Source organism: Physcomitrium patens, chromosome 11 (genome assembly GCF_059467195.1).
Source record: "Physcomitrium patens ecotype Gransden chromosome 11, ASM5946719v1, whole genome shotgun sequence".
NCBI lineage: Eukaryota > Viridiplantae > Streptophyta > Bryopsida > Funariales > Funariaceae > Physcomitrium > Physcomitrium patens.
Window position 1 is genome coordinate 1,230,080 of NC_143420.1, and position 25,174 is coordinate 1,255,253.

Sequence of the window (25,174 nt, forward strand, 5' to 3'; positions counted from 1 at the left end):
AAGGAGTATGGCACCATCTCCTTATCGCATAGAATAGACAGAAGTAGTATGCAGATAACCATCAATAATACAAGATCTTTCAAAAAGGTGATCAAGTGTTATTCTCCAATGCCAACTTATCACTTGCTATATCAACCAAAATCTATAAACTGGCTCCTTGGTGGCTTGGACCTTTTAACACTTCTGCAATGATTTCTAATGTCACATATTGCCTGGAGCTTCCGCCATATATTTGGGTTTATGTAGTCTTCCATGTTTCGTAATTGAAGGAATTTCATATCGAGCCAAAGTACTTTTTGGATCAACAGCAACCACCACCACTACCAATCGTAGTTGAGGATCAATAAGAATATGAAGTGGGTAGTATTTTGGAGCATTGCTACCTTTGACATGGAAATGAACATCTACAACTTCAATACAAAGTAGTTTGAAAAGGTCACCCCATCTATGATACAACGTAGGAACCTGCACAGAACCTTATCCGTTTTTAAGAGATAATTTGGAGATACCATGAAGAAGGAAATAAAGACATTTTGTATTAATGGAGAAGAATTAATTGTAACAAGATAATGATAAGATAATTGTATTATTGACACATAAGAATAGATACTTGGAACCATATTTGAAAAGATTTGGAAGTTTTTAGAATTGAGGCTACTTTACTGGATTATGTAGGATCCATCGTGAAACATTTTAGAAAGAGCTTACGACAGTTATTTAGATAAGGCTTACTATGGAACCTTCTAGAAATGGCTTAGGGTGGTTATCTAGGTAGAGCCCGCTATAAAACTTTCTAGATAGAATTTAGGGTGGTTATCTAAGTGAGATTCATCATCTAAGAATATTCTGTAAAGTCAGGGGTGGTAGAACAAAGTATAAATAGGACTAGCCAAGGTCTTTTAGGACATCTGATGAAGTATGGCTTTGGATCCTTTCTCTTAATAAAATTTGGGTTTGTATCTTCTTGTTTTGTTTTATTCTGTTTTAATCCTAGTTGAAAAAAGATCTTAAATTGGTATTATTAAATTCAGGACTTGAAAATAGTTTGACTATTTTTCATCAATATAATTCTACTATCTTCAAGATTAAGAGCTTATAATCTTTACAAACATATTGAATAAAAAATAATGATTTATAAGAAACATTATTCTTATAAAAATAAGAAAATATTGATAATTAAAATAGATATATAAAATAATAATGATATGTGAGTATTTCACAAATAAATTGTTATTAAATGCTTCACAATAAACAAATAAGTGGCATAAAGTATAAGACTTACACAATTAGAGTAAACATAAATACATGTTGTGGATGAACTAGGACACTTTGTCCTTACATGAATCCAAAATATGACGTGAGTTAGATCTATCTAGCTTATGAGCAACCACTATCCTCAATGGTAGATCTTGCTTGACAAAATAGAACTCAAATAAGCACGATGCAACAATTTTGTATCTCATTCAATATAGTAGATCTTACTTAAAGTAGTACAGCTCAAGCAAACACAGTGTGACAAAGCTCAAATATGAACATGATAAAGTTTAAGAGAATACTGCTTGATGAGTAGAGAATATGAGTATATCTTAGTAGACTTGAGCATATCTGAGCTAGGAAGTAGGAGCAAAGCAAAAAGAGTGATTTGAGTTATATCTCTTGTTCCCTTTTGAATAAATAATTAAGATTCTTTGACAAAGGCAAGAGAAAATGGAAGGAACTATGATTGAAATTATGATAAAGTATATAATAATTATGATGAATAAGCTTGATTTTTGTTGGTTACAAATTTAATAGTAGAAAGATAAATCTAGAAGTTAATTCTTTTCATGATTGTGATGATAGGTAAATCTATTTAGTAAGATATTGGATCTATTTAATATTACTTTATATATATATATATATATATATATATATATATATATATACATTCTTATTTATATTATAAAAATAAAATAATAGATTTATATAAGAATATATTTATATTATAGTTACAAAATATCTTGTTTGAAATAATTTCTATTCACATTAAAAATATAAATGATTTAAAACTATAAAACCTATGAATTGAATTACACATAGTCATGTTGATTGGTACCATAAACTCCAATGAAGTAGTGAACTCTTCCAATATAATTTTTATGTAAATAATTTTTCTTCTAATATCCACTACTATTGATATTCTTCAACATGAATCTTTCTACATTACTATCTATTGCCTTATTATAAAGAAATTAATGTACATTATGAAGAAAGAAAAAAAAACAAGGTAGCAGTTATTTAGATTATTTTGATTCCAACTATCATAGAAAAAAAATTCCTCTTATATTAAAGATTGTTGTTGTACTTGTGCACATCTATAATCTCTCATTTATTAAAATTGATACTTCATTTGTTTTTTACTCTATCCTATTGCTTGTTAAGCAAAAATCAATGCACTTTGATAGAAATGAAAGTTGCATATGAATCTCTTTCAAGTTTGAGTTTAGCAATTTAGGGTTTGAGGTTTTAGAGTTTAAGAATTTAGGAGGTAAGATTTCATGAATGTATTCATTTTTTTGATATTCTTTTTTTAAAATTTTGACTTTACTTATTTATCTATTTTTAGAATTTATTATTTTTATAGTATAAAGAAATTATTCAATAAATCTTTAAATTAAAAGATATGCTTAATTAAACTTTGACTTTCTAAATAATTTTTTTTTTGCAGGTTTTGAATAAATAATCTTCTTTATTTTAGATTTAGAATATATGACTTTACAAATACAAGGCTCTTTTAAGATTTTGTTTTATTTATTTATTTTTATTTTAAGATGACCTACCATCTTTCTAATTTTTTATGTCTATATTTCTTGTGATGGCTAAATTTTTTATTTTAAAGTTTAAGATTTGAAATTATATGAGTATTCTTAGTTTATTAACAACTTTAATTTTTAAATTTTAACTTAACTTTTTTCCTTATTCTTAGAATCTAGGACTCCATTGGTATAAATAACTTGGTCTATAAATTTTAAATTTGCAAGATATAGTCACTTTGGCATTAGTTTAAAGTTTTTGATTTTTGAAATACAAGGTCTTTTATAATTTTTGAGTAGATTACTTTGCTAAATTTAGAATTTCTAAGTCTAAATATGTATATATTTAACTTATTTTAAAGGAATATATATTAATAAGTATTAAAAATTTGACCATTTTGGTTTTTTACTATAAAAATGACCAAATATTTATAAGTTTTGATTTGACTTACCTCTCTATATTTTTGGGATGTGCATTTCTAGTGGTACAGTTTGAAAGCTCTAGAAGTTTTTCAAGTTTTCGATTGGGAGATTTGACTTGGTTGTTGAATTTTTTTTTTTTATTTTATCTTGTTTCAAATTTTAAGTTGATCTACCTCTTTGTTTTCAATACTTCTGATTCAATACTAGTGATACAAATAAAATCTTTAGAAACTGTAAAATTCCAGAGATAAAAGGCTTACAAAATTCGTACCAAGATATATGACTTAGACTTTAGGATTTTTGACAATGGTATTAACAAACCCAAAAGGATTAACATAAATTTGATGATGAATGGTTTGAAGATTGGAGTTTTTGTACTTAAGCTTATTGCAGGTACCTAAACAGCATTTTCAGTGCTCGAATGATTTCACGATAAATTAAAAAAAACCAAAATAAAATTACAACTTAACAAAAAGAAGAAAAGAAGTACGTTTATACTCAGTCAGCAATCAAGAAATGCTTGTTACAAACACAGGTTGGCTATTCGCCTAGGCAAGTCGAATTAACCTCAACAGAACATTAACAGCGTCATCAGGCATTGTTCGACGCAAGTTAATTCCAGAAGCCCATAAGCAGTACAGAAGTAATCACCTTTCGGACATTCCCAAGTCAGCATGAAGCAACAAGAAAAAAATCCTCAATGTTCGCGTCGGCAGAGTTTCCACCACCATTATGCATCGAGACCTTATCTCTGAGATGACGACTTTCACTGAGGCAACACACACAATGTGCAGTTGTAATGACAAGCAGAACGTTTCACGTCAACACAATCGGTATTCATTTTCGTTAGATCTGTGCTGACTAAAAAAATAAAACACTAGTCTGCAAGATGAGCGACTAGATACATGCAGAAATCTCCGAACAGTTCAACCAACCTGACAAAAAAAAATTACTAGATATATTTACAGGTTTATCGGCATCCTGCACCAACTGCCAAGTAAGTCTTTTCTGCAGATTAACACAGCGCATGGCGGAGGATGCAACGTATTTCACAACTACACAAATAGTTAGCCAAATAGTAACCTACTCTCCTTTGGTCTACCGCTTCGGAGCCTTGGTCTCACCTATTGCTCGAGCGTATACAAATAAAATTCTTCCTTCTAGTTCACGTCACAACTGTGCCCAGACAAGTAGAGCATCCCGACAGTGAAAGCAACTCTGTCCAAAGATCCTGGCCGCCTGAGTGGATTCCACTGAAATTCCGTCCTTATTTACTCTCTTGTCTGAAAGAGATGCCAGACAATGAAAAAGGAAGATACAAGCTGCTGGTGTCACTAACTTTTTGTTTCAGATATACCTTGTATGTAATCTATTATGCTTGATAGAGGAAGAGCTTTCTTCGTATCCTAAAATTCGGAGAAATTGGAGACCTTGCTCCCGAAGCTGGAGGCTCTGAACTGACTGACCTGGTCGCTGCTTTCCTTATATGTGCAACAGCCTTATTGTCTTCATTACATCCCGCACCTGCGTTAGCAACAGGTATAGTTCAATAACAAAAGAGAAGCATTTCAAAATTTCTTAAGAATCACAAATTTTTTCATTTCCTAAAACATTCTGTGAAGGATGCAAGATATGGTAATGGCAAGATCTAGGTATGAGCTTTCTATGGTGACAATAAATGGGGCAGTGGAGGAACTTCTGATACGAAGAAAAGGAAGGTTCTTATTACATACATCAAATGGGGTAGGAACGATACTAGGCTAAGGCAGATCAAATCTTTTCACCAACGATGTTGAGATCAGCAACTTGGTCTTCCAAATCCCTGAGCTGGATATTCAGAGGTAAACCAAAAGCTCCCATGAGACAAGGTGTTTGTGTCTCACTAAGACTAGGTACTTGTGACCGATCCTTTGCTACTAAACTTGAAAATGGCTGTACAACTGCAAGAAGGATCGGTAAGTCTTACTGGAAGGAGAAGGAAGTTGAGTTCTAGCCGGAGCAGAATGGGAAATCAATTTGGTGTATTTGAAGGAGGAACTTTGCTTCAACCGAGGTGAGTAGTCATCTAAACTACTGCAGCTTGTGCCAGCCTCCGATGTTGATGTCTGGTCTTGGCTCTGAGTAAAAAGTGAGTCTTTATCAAACTGCTCTTGGTCGGCTTCTTCTCGTACCTTTGATTCAGCTGCAGGGCATATCTTGTCACCTGAAAGTTGCTTGCCGTCGCCATAAAAACGGGTGATAAACTCGGAGACTTGATTATCATCCTCAACTCTTCTTACTGTCACATGCCGCACGCAAAATTAATGAAAAGCAATCCCATTCTTTTCCATAATCACCACATCACAGGGATAAGTTAAGATGTGACAGTATGTAAATGTGAGTAGCATGTATCAATAGTTGCACAACTGCGATTTTCGACTTACATTGATCGTAGAATCCATTCCTCCCGAGAGAACTAGATCCAACTAACAGCATAGTAGTCATTTCAGTATCCCGCATTGAAGCAAAATCCAGGTTCTCAGTGTCCAAGAGAATCCCAGCCAACTGCAAAAATTTACAAATAGTTGGTACGGAGGTTGCGATCATTGAATCAGAACGATTGTCTCCAGAGTAAAATTAGTTACAATGAAATCTAGGATACTCAGCAAGCCTAGAATATGTGTGGCATGTCTGAATAGTCTCTTCTTAGAATTTAGAACTTGATTAGGTGTCATTAACTTTTGGTCATACTTCTTTCTTACCAAGAGCGTCTTCATGTAGCGCGGTTCTAACAAGCATTGGGCTTCAACTAGAAGCTTCTCGCTTAGAAGTGTGCAAACGGAACCCACCTACAATGATAAAAAGTGACTTGCAATGGTAAAACATTATGTGAAACATAGATGTAGTCTAGAGAACTGGGATAAAATGAGTCAACGACATCAGATTCCAAACGGAACTCAGCTCAAAAAGTATGGAATTCGTGGTTACGAATCCATACAACAAACATGTCGCAGAAGCCATAATTATCAAGTCTAAACCATGGATACGAGCTCTGAGAGGATTTACCTCATTCCTCGTCACAAGGACGTCTTGTTCAACTACTGAGATCTTCACGCGCTCTGCCTCAATCAAGCTTGCCATCTCGATCTGCAAAATCACATGGATCAAATAGATATAAGAATTAGCACCCATTCTCTACAAGAACTTGCCGTCATGCGAAGTATATCCATGCGAGGATGGCTGGGTTGAGAAATTGCTTAGCATAATTCGGTGGCTACCTCATCTGCAAATAACAACGCCGCAGCGTCGATTCCACAAGCATCAAAAAGCCAAGCAGCATCCTTATGTTTATGCATCTGATGCCTAGGTATGTCGATCACAGGAACTGCATGCCATGTCGCCCCTGTCACTTTCGGAACCGTGTTCTCCAGAAACCAGGCGTAGCACATCGCCGACACCATGGAACTCACTTCTGCCAATAGCCCACACAGAGAACTATGAGTGCCATTCTGAACATCATCAATCTACCACTGAAACCGTGAGGGATGGATGCGGTTTTGATGACCAAGAATTAGTTGAAAAAATAAGGGAAAGAACGTACCAATATCTGCCCCCGACCGGACGACGTTGAAGCGGTCGGTATTTCCTTTCTTCAACCAATCGAGCAGGCGCCTTTTCTGACGTCTCAAAAATCTATTGAAATGCTGAATTTCTCTACATTTGAAGACGAACTTCAGAGATGAATTACACAACGCAGCAACGTCTACAATCCTTAGAGTTTGATCCCCTTGCAATGGTGGCGGTAAGCGGCTATCCCATTCAATCTCCTCAACAGAAGGAAATCTCTTTCTACCACCACTGCGGTTCATATTCGGGCTGTCAACGCTTCTGAAGCTTCCAGTGAAACTTACTGGACTGCCGATACTTCGAAAGCTTCCAAGACAATCCTCAAAGACATCACTCTTCCTGAAACTCTGCACTCCAGCACTTCTGAAGCTTCCCAAACTTTTCCTCGGGCTTTCAAACAACGGAAAGCTATCCTGGCAGTCCCTGAAACTCTGCGTCCTATCACAATCAACACTGTCCACTCCCGATCCAGCAAAGGCTTGGGAACCATCAATTGCACCATTTTCATCTGGTAAGCGTGACCTTTGGATAATTCTGATGCCAGTGTTTACGGTTGCCGTACAAGTATGAGAGGCACAGCCCCAAGATGATCCTCGCCTGTGCGAAAATCTGCTGCTTGGAGAACGTTTCCTACCGATTCCCGAACTCGAAAAACGATCTGATTTGGTGTAAAATGAGTTGTGAGCATCACTCATAATCTCTGCAGATGGTGAAATGGCTGAATCTGTATTCACAATTCTCGAACTTGGAGTTTCCATGCGTTTGACTGACGCTTTGACGACCTTAGCAGAAGGCTTTAACCCCCACTTCCATTTGAAAAGCCATCGTGAGCTACTCTTCTTCTGCGTCGCATTCTCCTGTAATGCTGCATTACCTTCTGGAGCTCGGACAATTGGTTGTGAGCCATTGTCAGATCCAGCAAAACTGTTGCTATCCACTTTCAAACACTCCGACTGTATGATGGGTACATGTGCATGTTTGATCCGATTACCATCTGAGCCGCACTCGTCAGATGGTTTTTCAAAACTATGATCAGACCGCATCCCATTCGTGATGTCCACTTTGTGTGGCTCCAAGCTCTTCGCAAACGTTCGTTCTGGTGAATTAACGAGATCTCTTGCTACATTTGATCCATTTTCCTTCGACAGATTTCCAGCTCCCCTCAAGCTATTCCGCCCACCTGCAATCGAACCAGGCTTTGTAAAACACTACATTCAGACGACTACAAATCTTCTAAGCGTTCTCTTACCATTTAGACGAAATGGTTCATTAACTTGTTAGGCCCTTTTGACTTCGAAGCGAACCGATGGTTGTCTTCACAGAGACCTCCACTATGATAGTGCTATAATGTAGGGAAAAGAGAATTGCTAAACGCTTGAAAGGCATGAGAAGGGATCTGAGGACCCCGTAGGTGTAGCAAAGCATAGAAATTGAGACATCCAACGGATGGCAATGGGAAACTTCATTTATCTAAGTCAACAAATCCACATCTCAGCATACCTGATTTCATGTAAGTGCTGCCAATTTCACAGTTGCCTCGCGAACTAGGTCCGGAAAGCTTAAATTTCTTAAAAAGCTTTGATGCACGAGACTCTTTGGTAATGGACCGAGGCGATGTTGGCAAGGAAGTTGGTGCTCTAGCTACTCTCCCTTCCTGGGATTCACAGGGGCGCGTCACTCGAGACGAACCACCCAGCACTGGATCTCTGGACACTCGACTCAAGATCTCATTCATTTTTGGCGTAGGGTTTCCGATTTTCAGTTGAGCAAGGCTATTTGTGTTTCTAGGAAAGATTTCTTCTATCAAGTTTGACAACTCTGTTTTAGTCACGTGTACGACCCGGTCGCTTCCGGGTGGCTGTGGCAGTAAGTGAGGAGGATTGTTCTTGATTGCTTCTTCCAGAAGAGGACCTTGACACAAAGAGCGGGAAGAATGATGGGCAGAACTTCTTCTGGATGAGAGAATGCTGGTTTCGTCTACTCGCAGGATAGCAGCATCCTGGATCATCGGATTATGGTTGTCCTTATCACCCCTAGAGGATTGCTGCCGTTGTAAGCTCTCCACAGAGTGCACTTTCGCCGAGTTCGCATCTTGACCCTGACTTACCTGACATTCTTGGCTAATATTCGGGAGCATATATGAGCGCATTGGTGAGTTTGAATCTTGTTTGAAACCTGCAGGGAAGAGATTAAAAGGTACGATGTTCACATTATGCCGGCATTTACCAACCTGGGGCAGATTGTGGCAGTCTGCAGAGCTCGCAGGCGCTGTCTCAATGGGTTTTGAAATATCCACACTAGGTTTACAAGCTCCGCTATCTGCTACTGAGGATTTTCCCACAGATTTCGCTTCATCCATGGGTCTGGGAAGTTCTACAGGTTTGTTTGATCCTACAAAGCTCTGATCCGTCCAGAACCCCGCAAACTCTTGACCTCGTTGTGGTTGTAACTTCGATTCGCTTCTGGCGCCCGGATGCCATGGCCGAGTAAATCCTACCAGTGAGGCTGGAACCTGCATTGAGATGGGATGTCACATTAATGCCAACATCACTGCTACACGATCTCTTGACACGCTGACTAACATCGTAGACAATTGACACCATAAGTGAATCCTAGTGCTCCACAAAACTACAGAATTATCAAGAGATACCTGTTGAGACAGATGTACTAAACATCTCTCTTTTTTCATTTTTTTTAAACTATTCTTTCCTTCCATTTTGTGAACTAGCGGGAAACACCGGCTATGATCTACAGGTGAAAAGACCCTTCTCTTCGGAACTTGAGGCCTAATATCCAAATCTCTGCTTCATCTCGTTCCTCTAGTCACTACTCTGCAGTATGTTTGTAGAGCGACCTTGAGAACCGTGGCCGAGACAAAGCCACACACTGCATAGCTATTCCAGATCGCCTACGATGAACTTCACAAGTTGAATTGGAGTGGGAATAAAGCAATAATTCGATGTTCCCGAGCGGTTAGATGCAACCAAGCTGCCAAGACCACGCCGCATTCTGAACTGTATGTTTACGGAATATTCATGGACAGTGAGATTAAATGAGACAATTGGCTTGCAGGAGCGCGGCACACACACCTGGTCCACTCTGGAGACTAAGGTGGACGGAAGTTCAACCGCCGAGGTAAACCAAGCATTCGCATGACTGCTGCGTGAGCTCCACGCCGGCCCTTTTGATTCTCCCGAATCGACAACCTCTACTCCTGGCGGCATACTACCTTCCCAGATAGCGTTGAGAAAACCTCAATCACAGCTAGCGTATGGTGAAGAGGAACCCTTGCAAATATAGTGCGTGGAATTTGAGTAGCCACTTCGAACCTTGAAAAGTACGACTAAAAAAACTACAGGTCTGTGTCCCTCAATGTCCATAATTTTTACTGGTGGTCTTGTTCCTTGCAGACCTCTTGGAAGATTCACAGATGCTCGACCTTCGCAGCTGTATGCTTCAGAAGGTGTTGAGGACTTGACAATGGTCTACATGATTTGTCATGAGCAGAAACGTAAAAAAGAGTACGCGATATTAGAAGAACGAACGTCACAGCTATGGAGGATTACGAAGACAAGTGCATCTAAACTACACGGTGATCTGCAATTGTATGACAACTATAACTACCTCTGAAGTTGCTTTGCGGAGGACGAACCTACGATCCACAGTGGAAATGGAGTAGAAAAAGGAGTACGAGCTTGATGGCTCATTCGGCAACAGCGCAGACAACAAGGACGAGAGAGCACAATGGCAGGCACAGAAGAGTGGTGCTTAGAGTAGCTGGAGCAATGCACGATCACGCACGATCAAGCAACGGAAAGCACCTGAGGAGAGCTGGCAAGCGAAAGAAGCCTGCTGTGCGAGGACGAACGAATGGGGAAGCTGAGTTGAGACCTATAGGGGGGATGGGGAGGGGAAGGAGGAGAAAAAGAATAAAAATAACATTACAAAACAATCAACAACGAGAAAGCTCTGCAAGCGACAAACACCAAAGAAGTCCTTGACGGGTCAGAAGGTGTCAGGATGTAGGACAAATACTCGTCGACCTAATCACTTGCAGTCTGACTGGCTCTGCATGGCCTCCTCTCCAATTCATTGACATAGTAACCGATGCATTGAACTATCACAGACGATTAAAGTAACTATCCGATATCGAAAACTTCCGTCCTTTCACGAAACCTGAGACCACAACAAAAACAACGCCACAAACTTCTCTGTCGCTGGGTCGCTCGACATCACCTCCAATTCTCTATCACACTTGCACTAAAGCAGATATTACACGCAAAGCAGTGAGTCCATGCCTCCAACACGAATCTGGATAATTCCCAGTATCCGATCATGACCACCGAGGTCAGAACAGCGTCCATACCGAGAACTATGCTGTTCAGAGCGCAATTTCTGACGCGCCACTGTTCAAAGAGCTATTTCCAATTCAGCGCACACGCCCTCCCATCTTCGAAACAAAAATTAATAATGCTGCTCCGAGTTAAAACCTTACGATTCGCTTTCCATTACACTTAATCTCCATTGTCGGCCACAAAGTATTTTCATTAAAACCCAGACTATTAATTTTCCGCACCTACACCGTGTATGTGACCAAAGCGTGGAAGTCCGCCCTCCGGCCTTGGGAGCGGGGAGGTCGAAAGGAAAGGAGCGAATAGAACAACTCGGTTGAGTTTGGCTGACCGCCGCTAATTTTGGCGGGTCCCGCTAATTATGGAGGTCCCTGCTTAAGAGTGTTCAAACGTCCACGGCATCACCGAGTGCGGCTGCGACACTGAACCAGCCTATCAAGCACGAGAAGAAAGCACACTGGACCGTCCAGATTCCCCCACAGAATCCAGCCGCATCCAAGCCCTTTTCTATTTTTGGATACGTTGGGGGAAGTTAAAGGGGAACGGGGCTGGGCAGTGTTATGTAGAAGACAAAAGGGTCTTGAGAGGGAAAGGCACAAGTACTAGTGGGGGGGTAGAAGAGGGGGCTCTTGGATCCCTACAGGGGAGGGGGGTGGGGGATGGATCCCACCCACCACCTTTTGGAAGGAAGGGAAGGCTGGCTCCCCTTTCTTTTAGCATGACATTGCTAAGCTCCAGCTAAGCTTAGCTCCCACTTTGACTGGTCTTCCGTCTGGCGGGCGTTCACATCGAATGGCTCTCGTTTCCCTTCTCCATTCCAGATCATTCGTTAATTGCCAATCCTGCCTGTATGCTTTATAAACAGGGGAGGATATTCTTTCCTCTTTCTTCTTCTCCAAAGCTTTAAGAGAGAGACAAAGATTGTGGGCTATTTGGCTACACTAAAATAAAAAACTTTCATAAAATAAAGAGCAGGTGTGAATCCACATTCACTTTTGTTTTCTTTTTTTCTCTTTTGTGAAGAGGTAGGGTTCCTGGGATAATGTATCTCTCCTTACCTTCTTTAATGTACTTCTTTTCTGCATCTGTCAATTGCCATAGACCAAGAGTCTGAATGTGATTGTTGGGATGGAGACATGACTTCTATGCCAAGTGGGTCTTGGCCCAAGAGCTCATCCAATGGATATAATCCCTTCTTTTGACAAACATGGGTGTCTCCAATACTGAGTGGTGCAAGGGGAAGATGAAGAGAAGAAAACAAGGAAGAATGTAAGCTAGTACTTGGAAGTAGTAAAGGGTAGAGAGGAAGATGTATTAACCAACTTGCTATGGGAGGTACATATGGAGCTTTATTTGGTCTATTCTTAGTGAGAAATCCTTATAAGATCCCTCCGCAGTTGCCACCTCTAGTGTAATCAACTAGGTGTATCTTCTCCCTCATCTTTTACTTTCACAATTACTTTAACATTTACTTTCATCCAATTCAAGCCAGCTTTTGGATTTGGTTGTAATAACCAATTCCCCTTGGACACACCTTTGTTTGATTTTTTTTTTTAATGTGGAATTAGTTTTTGGTGGAAAGGAGTGAGATTATGTGGCTTCCAATAGGATTCTGTGCTCTTTCCAGAGACAAGTGCTTGAAATTGTTTTTTATGTTTCATTTTTAACAACATACTAAAACTTGAATTGTGCCTCTATGTATGTGTGTAACTTGTTTTGTTATGTAAACTTTAGGTTTTTAAAGACCAAGAACATAATTTTTTTGGAAGTTAATACTTGAATTGTAAGCCTATGAGTACTCACAATGCTCTAATAGGTTTCACCCAACACTCACAAAAGTTAAAATTTTGATTCATAAAGTAAATTGTAACAGTTCCTTGCTAGCTTTTTCAACTCTTGTCATATTTCCAAATTAAAATTAAGTGAAATATAATTTTGTGCTCTATTGATTATATGATAGCGTGTGGCCTTTGTGTTCCTAAGTAAAGAATTAATATGGGAGAAAAGAGAGAGAAGCAGCCATATCCACAAATATTTGGCTTCCGTATGGACAAAATAAGAGATTTGTGTAATTTTATTTTCAAGTAACAGTATGTATAATACAGTCAAATGGAGTGTTACATTCTCATTTTTGAGTTTCATATATCTTTAGACCTTAAATAAAATTTAGAAATAAAAACGGGAAACAATTGGACAACTTAAGTTGTACCAAATCAGTGGGTAGTTTGAATCCTCACTTTGTAGTTTTTACAGGAAAGCATACAATACTTGTAAATCTGAAAATAATAGTTTTAGTCACAAATTAATCTTAATTTATAACTTGTGATAACCAGGTTTATTAACGATTTAGTAACACACACACACACACAAAAAAAAAAAGCATAAAAGCATATATATATATATATATATATATGCATCTGCATTGAATTTAATTACTGAAAATCATGTACTTTACAGTTTAACTCTCTATTTTACAATCCCCAATCAAGAAAAAAACGGAGTGAATAAGTGAATATCATAATAAAATATACAAAATCATCTTACTATAGCTTATTTGCAAAGTAAGGCTTCACATTCTCTCAAATAACTCACAAATACTTATTTGAGAACATGAATGTGTACTATATTCTTAATATGTTTGCTGATCTTTGACAGCCCTACTGAGTCAGGCAAGGTTCAGCTCTAAACCAACCATCCCAGTACAATTATAAATAAAGATGCCCAAGTTTGAAGGTGGAACCTGTTTTGGCAGTCAACAAAACAATCCATGTTCAATTCCATGTTGGTCAAATTCCAAAGTCAAGCAATCTCTAGTGTGCCCCAAACTGGACAGAGTTAGAGTAAGCTGCAGCTGCAAAGAGTGAGCTGGAAATAGTATTCCCTCCATTTTTTGGGCATTTTTTGGGCATTTTTTTTTTGCTTTGAAGCATTCTAAAATGAGAATATAGTACACATTCATGCCAGCAAAAGTAGTAAGAAACTAACATCTGTGAATTGTAAGACAAAGAATGAGAGAAAATAAATCAACTCTTTGGCACACTTGACACAAGTCTCTAGCTACCAATACCTGAAGAAACATATCATTCTAAGATGCATTTACTACCTTTGTTAATTTTTGCAGCACCATAATAGCTCCTTATCTCCTTGCTTACTACTTTTGCATAAAATATATCTTTGTTAATTTCTGATGATAACTTGATTTTTTGCACGAAAATAAAATTATATCCAAACATTACATATACATATGTATATATATTGTAGCTCTCGATATATTAAACATATTCTCATTCTAATGCCAGCAAAAGTAGTAAGCAAGGAGATAAGGAGCTATTATGGTGCTGCAAAAATTAACAAAGGTAGTAAATGCATCTTAGAATGATATGTTTCTTCAGGTATTGGTAGCTAGAGACTTGTGTCAAGTGTGCCAAAGAGTTGATTTATTTTCTCTCATTCTTTGTCTTACAATTCACAGATGTTAGTTTCTAAAAAAAATATTGGGTTATAAGTGATTTTTTGAACCTCAGGAAAAATTACTTGACTTTCCCTCAGTATGTTTTAATCCAATTTGGCAATACAATGTACAAAAGATTTTACTTTCTGTTTATTTTTCCATATTTATATTGATATTATATAAGTATAAAATAAATAAATCTATCTAACACACATGCTTTTTATGTGTTTTTTCTATTCAAATTTAATATTTCTTGTTATTTTTTTTAAAAATGACCCAAAGTCTTATAGAGCATTGGTTAGAATTGCAAATATTATCTATTTGTTTAATTATTTAATGAATTTTCCAATATGTTTGATACCCTCTTTGCCCTACTTTTTTCAATAAATTATTCTAAAAAAATTACTCCATAGCAAGAATTCATATTCAATTTTACAAGCCATGATTAACATCTTTTTTTAGAGCAAATATAATCCTTCAGAAAAATTTACAATATATAAGTAAAGGACTGTGATGCCTATTTATATATATATATATATATATATTTGATTCAAATAAATTATATTTGTAATGTAATTTTAAGCAAAAATATTTTTTTTGTTTATGTTATTATTCAAAATTATGTCTAAATTTTTTTATTATTTTCTCTGTTAAAATATTTTGCTTAAGAACACAAAAATTCAATGGTACAAATGTGACGTCAAAAATAATTCTTGCCAATAAGCAATTTAGAACATCCACGTAGATCTTTTATGCTTTATAAAATGATACTTACTTTCAAAGTGCTTTTGTGTTATAGCCCAATCATAACATGGCGTTGCTATTTATTTGTCATTTAAATAAACACTCGTTGTAAAGCATCTTCTAAACTGTTTAGTTTTTATAATTCTAACTTGTTTGACAAATTCCCATGTTTGTTTCCTAAGGTGGACTAGTTCAAGTTTTCTTTTTTCTCATTGTCCTGGCATCTTTTCCTCCCTGTGCAACACTAACTAGTGAATAACATTAGAGTTGTATGATTATGTACATGTAATTTTTTGACAAAACTATGTTGCATGGAAAGCCAATCAGTGTTCTTTGTATAATCCTGCAAGTGCCACAACACTTGGTGTAGTCCCAGCAAAGTGTTAATGCCCCTTTGGGCTATAATATTGCTCCTACTCTTACATGTGGGAAGTGAATGATATCATGTACCAATTGCAACTAGCAACTGATCCTATCTTCATAGTTTTTTGTGTGATTTTACTAAGGTTCAATTCTACACTAAGCATGTTAAAGCATGAAGAATTCTCATGAGGGTGGATTGGTCACATGAAAGCGAAAGATCAGATGGGTGTGTTTGGGGGGCTCTAAGTGCAGTTGAATGTGTGTTTTCTTGCAGATGTCTCACCATGCACTGGTGCTCACCAGAGCCAACCATGAAGCCTGCTCAGCAAGGTGTGGAGAATGGTTCTGGAAGAGGGAAGTTTTGTTTGTTTGGTGGTGCTGAGGAGTTTGGACTTGATAAGAAGTGGGAGACCTGGTGCAGGGGGAGCTGGAGCTCCGATTCCTTTGCTTTGCTTTGCTTTGCTTTTGTCTGTCCTGTCAGGCAGCCAGCCTCGCACAGCCACTGTCCGCTGCTGTTGCTGTGTGCTGCTAGTGCTGATGGTGCGGTGCTGCTCATCCATCGTCTGTCTGGGTGTGGGTGTGGGTGTGGGTCTGGCTGTCACGCGCAGTGCACTGCAGTGCAGATGCAGCAGGTCTGGAGGAGGCCCTTTTGACGGTGCCAACCCCTTCTGAAGGGCACTTCCTCTGTCTCTGTCTCTGTCTGTGGGTCTGTGAGTGTGTGCCGTGTGGGCCGCATGCTGTGCCTCATGAGCATCTTCTTCTTCTTTCTCTGCTTCGTTTTCTTCGTCTTGTGCTACTGCTCCTCCACTTCCTCCACTTCCACTTCCTCGTCATTGTCGTCGCAGAAAGAGCTCAGTTGACGGCAGCTCGCGCTGGTGGCTGTTGCTGCGCCGAGTCGTGAGGAGAAGTCTTCAGCTAGTTTTTATCTATCCATGTGTAGTCATCCATCTGTTGCATCCTACCTGCTGCCGTTGAAATCCACTAGAGACCACCAGAGGGATACTGGAGGAGGAATATTATTATAATAATAGTAATAGTAAGAATGATAATAATAATAATGGCGGCATAATAATATTAATACCTGGAGCTTTTCATGCATAATGACAATCCCTCCCTATTCAAGACCCCAGGTAATGTATGTATTGTAGGATATTCCTATATAGGCATGGGCGTTGTAGCAGACAATGATGGAGCAGAGTATATAATATATAATAACAGCATAACACTTGGCATTGGCCTTTTCAGGTCCTTTGAGGAGTTCTCCTCCACCGTGGCAATTCCACATGTGTAGCACATTGAGGTTTTATTCATTTACATGATAAAAAGAAGGATTTTTTTTTTTTTTTTTTTTTTTTTTAATGAGGAGTTGGTGGGGATTTCAAAAAGGTGGAGTAAAAATAAACAAAAATGAGTTTTTTCTTTTCTTTTAGAGAATCAATAGAAACACAAGGAGTGTATAAATGGAAACCCATCTTCCGTTTTACCAATGCTGAAAGATTGAGAATCAAACCTTGAATTCTTAATGTAGCTTGATCTAAAAAAAATTATTAAAATCATAACAAAATCATTTGAAATAATTGTTCAGAAGGTTGTTTATTATGACATTATAAAAATCACCTGGAGGTGTTTGAGCAATTCTGAACAAATTTGGGTAAAACATACATTTAAACATGTTTTCAAAACACAATTACAACATGATTTTTGTGTTGTTTACCAGTAAAGATTTGATTTCTTATCTTAACATTTGAAACAAAAATCATTAACTTTCAGAATTCGTTATTCAAAACATCTAAAACACGTTATCCATATGAGTTTTGAAGTCAGTTTTTTCTTTAAAGAAATTTTTTCCTATGATGGTTATAAATAAACTCAAATAACATGCTTTTCTTTAGGTAATCTTCCGTTTTAAATTAGTTATAAACTCTTATTCCTTCTTCTTCCTCTGTATTTATCTTTGAATAATTATGAAATGTTTTTTAATCAACCATTTCATTCATGTTTTATTAACATTATTGTTTGGTCCGTAATAGCGTAATAATAAAAATTGAGGGGATATCATATTTAATATCTGAATAATCTAATTTATTTCTAACATCACAGTATACAGGGTTGCAGTTTTCCCTTTTATTTGTAGCAAAGATTATGTAGGTTTATTGTAAAATTTTATGTTGTGTGTCTCTGTTTGTGCGTATATCATTTATTTATCATAATCACAAAAGAGTTGTGGGTTTTCTGTGATGTAAATATATGTCATGTGTAAATAAGATTACACTCAGTTATTGTTTGTTTTATTTCTTTATTTAGTAATGGTTAATACTAAATGGAGGTTCTACAAACATTTGAATATTTTCCTTGGAGGGTTACTTATATTTTCTAGCTAGTTCATTCACGTAGACAAAAAAGAATCTGATAGAATTTTACATCTCCTATATTTCTGCCTAAAAGTTGTTTCATATCACTTTTTAAAACCGTTGCTTCAATGAATTGTTGACAAGTATAGTATCTGTATGATTCTAAAAGTACTTGAATTATAATTCAGTGATTCTTTCATTCAAGCCTTCCAATACAAATAGTTCATTTTCTTGTCTCTCTCTTGATATATATGTATACCAAGAATCTATATTTTGAGTATTTTGGAAACTTACTATATTTTATTTTAATGAATAATGATTTTGATATGAACATGGGTATTCTGATGTTCTAAAGTTTGACTTCAGCCAAATCTGTAAACAACTTAATACCGTAAAAGGATTAACTTCCACGAGATTGAGAAACCAGTTTTCAGGTTGTAGCTAAATGTGAGCTACGTTCTCATAGCAAAAAATATTATCCAGAAGTAGACTCTCGGAAAGTAACAAAACAGCATTATTTTTACTGTTATTATTCCTATACTAGGGTCATATTCCATGTAAATCGGGCTTTCCAGAGATTTGTTGACTCTATTTCGAAAGGCCTTTAGTATTATTACTTAAAGCCTTTCGAAACAATTTGGTAGCTTTCAAATGTCAGGAAAACTATTTTTAGAAAATTCATGTACTCAAATAATGAAAGCACACAATTTTATTCTTCTCTACATGAACAGTATGGATTTTATTTATTTGTTTGACTTTACTATTAGGTGCATGTGAACGTGTCTGTATTATCAATGAACACACAGCCAACGTGCTTGGATCCTCAACATACATCCAATCAACAGGAGGAATTTAAACAGTGCAGAACATCTTCGAGAAAATTCATAAAAAACGAAAAAGAAATGACAAAAATGATAAAAAGAAAGAATAAGTGCATGGCCGTAATTATAAAATAAAATAAAATGAAATAAAGCAAACAAGGAATAAAGAGAAAAAAAAACATGGGTGAAATTGATTCAATATGGGGGAGTCCACGTCATCGCCGCCACGTCATGGGCCGTCTTATCTCTTGGCCGTGGAGAATCCACGTGGCTCCACGCAACTACCGAGGCCCCTCAAGTTTGACAAACTCAATGTAGCCTTCGAGGCATTTGTTTGAACTGATTAAGTTATACTAAGAAATTGAGGCTTTTAGGAGCAATGCTGCGAAGCAGATAGCAAATCCACCTCGGGACTCATCACATCCACAAATATTTACGCACAGGTAGTGAGCAGAAGAAGAAGAAGAAGAAGAACAAAGCCAATTGCACTGTCTGAGAGGCAAAAGAGGGAAGCTGGCGTCCGAGAGGCCATTCATTCATCGTACCCAGTTTTCGCAGTCGAAACAGTAAACCTCGAGGTTCAGGAAAGCATTTGACTGCATTGTCGTCGTTGCTGTCGTCTTCTTCGTTGCTGTTGGTGCCGATGCGGCAAGCGCAGCGACGAACTTCATTACAAGTGGGATCCATCTACCATGGAATTTGTTTTTATATTTTATATGTTTTTTATATATTTTTTCCTTTTCTAACCCCCCTCTTTTAATAAAGCAGTCTAAAGTGCTTCTTGGGTCATAACTCTTTCGATGCACTGCCTCCCACAATATCTGCACGGTTCTGGGCGTTGGATTGGAGGTCTATATTCTTTTTAGTAGCATCTTTGCTCGGCTTCGGAGTACGAGCTCTCTGCAGATACGGCCATTGTAGACTACCGCGGTCCGACCCAACTCATTGACCTCGAGTACTTGCGTTCTGTCGTACATTTGTAAAAAAGTGGGTATGTTGTTGTTGTAACGGAGCGGTAGTTTGGGGGTTCAGTGCCCGTAGTTGAAATCGTACAGTATGTTCGTTTTCCAGATTGTCTTCACTGTATGAGCATATGTGGAGTATCGTTCATTTGAATATCTGATCTTTATTAGCTGTGTCAAGCGGACCGCACTGCATTACTCACCACCTAGTCCATGACGAAGAGATCCGAGCCCAAGCAGGGAAAGTTTGTTCAAGTACAGAAGGATCATAATTAAGGGAAGTCTGTCAGCCTGCTCTATTCGCCGAAGTATGGGATATAGTTATTATAAGGAAATCATGCGACTGCACTGTGATGGAAAAGCAACTGGAGCTGAATAAGCAACTGAGCTGAAACGGCCAAAAGACAAGTAGATGTTAAGAGTGGGTAAGATTGAGTAGGTAAGATTGAGGGTTGGCGTTGTCTTGACAGTGTAAAAAAGGCAAAACGTCTGCTATCCCCATTACAATACAGGGGCAATCCTCCCTCTTTTACTGATTCAACGCTCAATACTAAGCTTCCATGTGCAGATCCTCCAGGATGTCAAGTCTGACAGCATACTTTTCTTTGTCCAAGACTAGGCTTAGTACACATCATGTGATGGAATTCACAAAACTTTTCACATCACTTGCGCGAGCACGTTCATGACAATTTGAGGTATAGTATAACTCCATACCAGGAAGTTCATGTTTGGGCACTGAACAAAAAGTGAAGAAAAAACAATGTGGACTTCACATGGATACAGGAAGTAATCTTAATCACTTTTTCTTGTTTTACGAAAATTTTGGGGACCATATTCTAGGAACCATCCCTCACATATTACAAAAATGCTTTGAATTGTTGTGTCTGGAATTTTAAATCTCCAAAAGCCTGAGCCAACTCAGTACCCGCACCAGTCGAATTAGCCCAGGCTATGACCCGTGTGTGTAAATCCTCTAGGATTTGAACGCGTCTATCATACTTAATTCCAACATCAAATTGTGGACTCCTACCAGTTGACTGGTTCATCAATTGGACCCAGTGATGAACACAGGCTGCAACGAACCTCCTGACACAAAGCTCACAATCAGAAACTGCAGGCGGTGCTGATCTAGTAACACAAAAATTGGTATCAAGGTGAGTTACAAGGGCAGAAGCAAACGGAACCCAGCTGAGATCATCTTCAATTCTCGCATCATCTTTTAAGTGTTCTGTGCGGTGCGGAGGCTCAGAGGAGTTGTGTCGGTTCACAGAACAGCAGCTCACACAATGGAGGTCTTCACACACTGCGCAACAGGATCGTGATGATAATGGTACCTCGGACCAGGAGGAGATACCCAGTAGTATCATAGAAAAAAGCAAGCCGCCAATCTGAGGAACCCAAAAGTTTGCATCTGAAGAAATAGAAGCTATTGGCAGTGTCCGAATTACTCTCCACCATCCATCGTGGTAGCTCTGACGCTTGCTATCGTTCTTGCTGTCTGTTAAGGAATGAAAAACACGCCTGGTCAGAACAATCAAGAGGAACGAAAAGAATCATGTGTGTATGTATATAGTAACAGCACTAACGACAGTGTTCTTAATTGGGAACTTCAAGATATGAGTTTGAGGTCTCTTGTCGATGCTGTAGAAACTAAGAACATTCAATAGAACAGGTGAAAGCCTCTACAGAGACACAGTCAGCGTATACTACTGCAAATACTTAGCCTATTCTAATCAGAGCCGCTATCAGAAGCTCAGGTTCGTAACACATTTACAAAAGAAATTTGAGTATGTACTTATGAGAAAGAAAACAACAGATCAATAGTACTGTACAAGATGAAAAATGGTCACTGAATTCTTCTTTCTCAAGATCTGCGGACCTCAGAAACGATCGGAAAAAATTAATGCAGAATATTGCTGCAAGATCCCACCTTCTAAATGCAGTGATTGAAGCTCTCTTCCAAGGCTACACAATCTCAGTAACCACGCTATCAGATTTTGAAACTGGGAAGATTTCGGGACGCAATGTGTTCCACTACTGGCACGATGACCAGAGCAATTAACAGGAGCTCCACAAAGACTGCAGAGTGTGGAGGGAAGGTTCTCCGTTTCATTCTTGTACTTCAAATCCAAAAACTTCCTTCCATGGTCAGATCGCAACGTTTGAGTGCCTTCAGCCTTCCTTTCGTTGCACATGGAATGCCAATCTTCAGCAGCTTGTAAAACATCAGTAATAACGGAAGCTCTCCTCTCTGCACTTGAAGGGCACAGCAACCAGCCCAGAAAATCTGCAGCACTCCTACGGCTGGATGCACCCATACCTTCATGCTGGAAAAGAAGCTGCGATGCAAAACTTGACCAATGTAAAAAATCTGCCAGCGGGGCCCTGTACGGAACAAAAGAAGCTTTTCAAAATGAAGCAAAGAAAAAGGAGGTTCAAAAATAAAGGAATATACGCACAAATTTTCGCTCATATTTGAAGTGCAATCATTGAGCTCCGAGGACCTGGATAACAACAATCTCATGGAAAGCGAGCTGGGTCAACACAACAGAATCAATGATTGCTTCAAACTTTCAGTGGCAGTTCATGCAGCATAAATCAGTCCTTGCTTTATTCCGTACCATGATGAACGAATGTAGGCACCTTTCAGACTCCCAGAAATAGAGGTGTGCAGTTTAATACTGCTTGAATCAGTTGCAAGTGAATGTGCTTCCATCCCCACTCCACTGGCTTCTTCCTCTGCTCTCGAAATCGCAGGATTGTTAGTTGAAGCGTCATTTATGATCTTCAACCTGCTGTCCAGTGCCTGATCTTCGTCAGCTATATCAAGGTTTCGTCTTTGCCGTTTCGGTGATCGCTCACAATTTGGTACCTTTATTGCCCTCTTTTCTGCTGTTCTAGCACCAGAGTCTCGTCTTTCCATCAATTCTACAAGGTGTCTCAGAGCAGAAATTGTAGGAGCTCCAGTTAGGACCTGAAGAAAAGGCCGCAGACCGCTACAATGCACGGCATGCAACCAAAAACCTTCAGGTGTGGTAGAACCTGAGGAGTATTGTAGAGTACTATGAACTGCAACTGTAAGCTGTGCACGAAGCTCCAGTAATCGCACTGCACACCTACATTTATCCATTATAAGTGGCTTGTCCAATCAGATTAACTTTGTACCATAATCAATAAGCTTTTCCTCAGCAAAGTAAAACATGCAAGCTTAGCAGCATTGACATTTCCCTAAAAACAAAACTATCAGGATCCAACCTAGTTTTTTTAGGTTGGTAAATTTAACGATTAATAGTTTTCAATGAGTTCATATTCAATGGAACAATTATCATAATGAAGTCAATGAAGATGTTGCAAAAAGAACCGCTCGTAACCTACAGGTATACTTCGGAACCTGAAATTCTGGCACTCTTGCTCCCACTTAACAATTTATACCCAAATTAAGTCTGCGACCAATATTTCCAAATCAACAGATTGAGTATATGAGAAGGCGACCTTAGATTTTCAGCTACTAAAGAATTCATCCCCCAGATAGCTGTTTTATAAACTTGTACTTACACTGAGCTTGACCATATCAGAAGAAGGCGTCGAACTTCATTAAGCAGATCAGGGGCAAGTGCAAGGCTTGCAACCATGAAACCGAAAGCTCTGAATGTACCAGATTCAAGTTTCAGAGATAGCAGCGGGCGTCGCATGGATTCATTCGCAAGGTCGGACAGATCTTCCTTCAAACGAGTTGGCATAAGCCGCCATACGTGTAACCTGTTCAAATACTGCGCATATTAAAACTTACAAAAGACAGACTTACAAGAACGATTTGCGCATAATAGAATCTACTAAGAACACTCATATAAAAGCTAGAAGTTACTTCTTTGAAGCCTCTCTACTAGAACTGCGCAGGGCACGATGAGTAAGATTAACATAGATAACTTCAATTGAAAGAGTTTTCATTCCACATAAACTGATTGACTCCGAGTAAAGACACCGACAGCAATTTCTGTAATTCTGGTCGCATTGAATGCTCTCGAAATTTCACAAGTGTAGGGAAATACCTGGCAATCGGGCTAAGCTGACAGTAAATAGCTTCTTTTTCCTTCGACACATACTCAAGGATTTTCTCAACAGCCCACGCCGCATCACTAACTTCACTGCCACGGCATATAGTTCTCACGAATGTCCAGTTGCCTAATAAGCTCTTTTGTAACATACTCTTCATATGTACCGCTGCCTTCAGTAGAGCCTCGATCAATTCCAGAGCATGTGGGCCTGGGCAAGAACAGATCTAAAAAACGATCAAGCTTTTCAGCATTACAAAAGCATTCCAAACCACCCTAAAATGAACTGATTAATTCAATGCGAGTGTAGATCCAGAATCCTATCATGCAAGACGGTGTTTGGTGGAAACAACTGCATGCCGATTCCTTCACAATCTACTTCTATATCAACAACTGGATGAGAAATTTCATTACAATTTCAATAGCTGACTGCACTATGAAAGCGTCGATATAACCACAACCACACCAACACAAAGTGTGTCTTTTTGGATCCACTCTCAACATAAATATGAGGTTATCAGACCTTTCAGTTCTTTCAATACAGAATCAGCACTATCCAACATTCGCCGCAGCTTTGGAGCTGTCAAACTGTCATGACGCAGGAGCAAATGAAGCATATCCATCCAATGTCTCATCATAAGGTCGCAGACCTGCACAACCCGAAAACAAACTCGAATGAGATCTTCAAGCACTTCATCGCGCTCCGCAGAATTTTCTTACATCCATATACCAAAAAATAACTCTTTCTAGTTCAAGTCAAATTACGGGTTTACGAAACCAAAACCCTAAAACCCAGAAATACAATGAAAGATGCACCTGCGGCACTTGATATGCCATCAGCCCGAGTGCGGTATTGACCAAGGAGGATCTCCGATCAAAGCACAAGACATCTTCGACGGAGTCTCCATCACCTATCACTCGATTTGAAGTGGGCTCGATACATCCACCAGAACTGCTACCATTTTGCAAACTTTGCAGATCAACAAACTTGTCACGCTGACCCGACATCGATGAGACTCTCTACACATTTTTCACTGCGTCCGCAGATGGGCAACAATGCGTCCCAAAAACGTCTGCTGCAAGTGAATGCACCTCTCCCCCGTGCCGAAGTATCCCAGTTTGGTTAATACCTCAAACCTGGTTAAGACAATCATAAAATCATTCAGTATATTCCAAAGCGAACACGAAGGCCAACCAGTTTTTTTTTTAAAAAGAAAAAGTTAAAAAGACGAAAAACATCAAAAGGCGAATGCTGGA

At 38.5% G+C, this 25,174-nt stretch overlaps 2 protein-coding genes across 5 annotated transcripts; both read right to left on the reverse strand.

The window, feature by feature from the left end:
- Positions 1-4,151: 4,151 nt before the first annotated feature.
- LOC112288588 (uncharacterized) lies at positions 4,152-11,013 on the reverse strand. Of its 2 annotated transcripts, XR_002971610.3 has the most exons (10): positions 9,911-10,678; positions 8,322-9,333; positions 6,796-8,001; positions 6,473-6,666; positions 6,261-6,341; positions 5,957-6,043; positions 5,639-5,759; positions 5,182-5,493; positions 4,949-5,042; positions 4,152-4,739 (listed from the first exon to the last, which is right to left on the reverse strand). XR_002971610.3 is itself a non-coding variant. In XM_024532899.3 (9 exons), the coding sequence occupies exons 1-9, from the start codon at positions 10,043-10,045 to the stop codon at positions 4,588-4,590; spliced, it is 3,300 nt and encodes a 1,099-aa protein (XP_024388667.1). In that variant the 5' UTR covers positions 10,046-11,013; the 3' UTR covers positions 4,152-4,587. The 2 variants fall into 2 exon arrangements, 1 of the variants encoding a protein (XP_024388667.1); XM_024532899.3 differs by lacking the exon at positions 4,949-5,042 and having other exon boundaries at positions 9,911-11,013.
- A 9,639-nt stretch (positions 11,014-20,652) lies between these two features.
- LOC112288159 (uncharacterized) lies at positions 20,653-25,056 on the reverse strand. Of its 3 annotated transcripts, XR_016505361.1 has the most exons (8): positions 24,734-25,056; positions 24,441-24,567; positions 23,915-24,128; positions 23,421-23,624; positions 22,487-22,981; positions 22,325-22,369; positions 21,796-22,204; positions 20,653-21,363 (listed from the first exon to the last, which is right to left on the reverse strand). XR_016505361.1 is itself a non-coding variant. In XM_024532044.3 (7 exons), exons 1-7 carry the CDS (start codon positions 24,923-24,925, stop codon positions 20,723-20,725), a joined length of 2,328 nt encoding a protein of 775 aa, XP_024387812.1. In that variant the 5' UTR covers positions 24,926-25,056; the 3' UTR covers positions 20,653-20,722. The 3 variants fall into 3 exon arrangements, 2 of the variants coding, with proteins under 2 accessions (XP_024387812.1, XP_024387813.1); XM_024532044.3 differs by lacking the exon at positions 22,325-22,369 and having other exon boundaries at positions 21,796-22,250; XM_024532045.3 differs by lacking the exon at positions 22,325-22,369 and having other exon boundaries at positions 21,796-22,250; positions 23,915-24,144; positions 24,734-25,000.
- Positions 25,057-25,174: the final 118 nt, after the last annotated feature.

Coding starts and splice junctions, on each gene's coding strand:
- LOC112288588 (XM_024532899.3), bottom strand. CDS start 10,045: ATGCCGCCAGGAGTAGAGGTTGTCGATTCGGGAGAATCAAAAGGGCCG. Junction 6,044..6,260: donor TCCTTGTGACGAGGAATGAG/GTAAATCCTCTC, acceptor TTATCATTGTAG/GTGGGTTCCGTTTGCACACT. Junction 5,494..5,638: donor GAATGGATTCTACGATCAAT/GTAAGTCGAAAA, acceptor GGCATGTGACAG/TAAGAAGAGTTGAGGATGAT.
- LOC112288159 (XM_024532044.3), bottom strand. CDS start 24,925: ATGTCGGGTCAGCGTGACAAGTTTGTTGATCTGCAAAGTTTGCAAAAT. Junction 22,251..22,486: donor GCCTACATTCGTTCATCATG/GTACGGAATAAA, acceptor TGTTCCGTACAG/GGCCCCGCTGGCAGATTTTT. Junction 21,364..21,795: donor TCAATCACTGCATTTAGAAG/GTGGGATCTTGC, acceptor ATTCCTTAACAG/ACAGCAAGAACGATAGCAAG.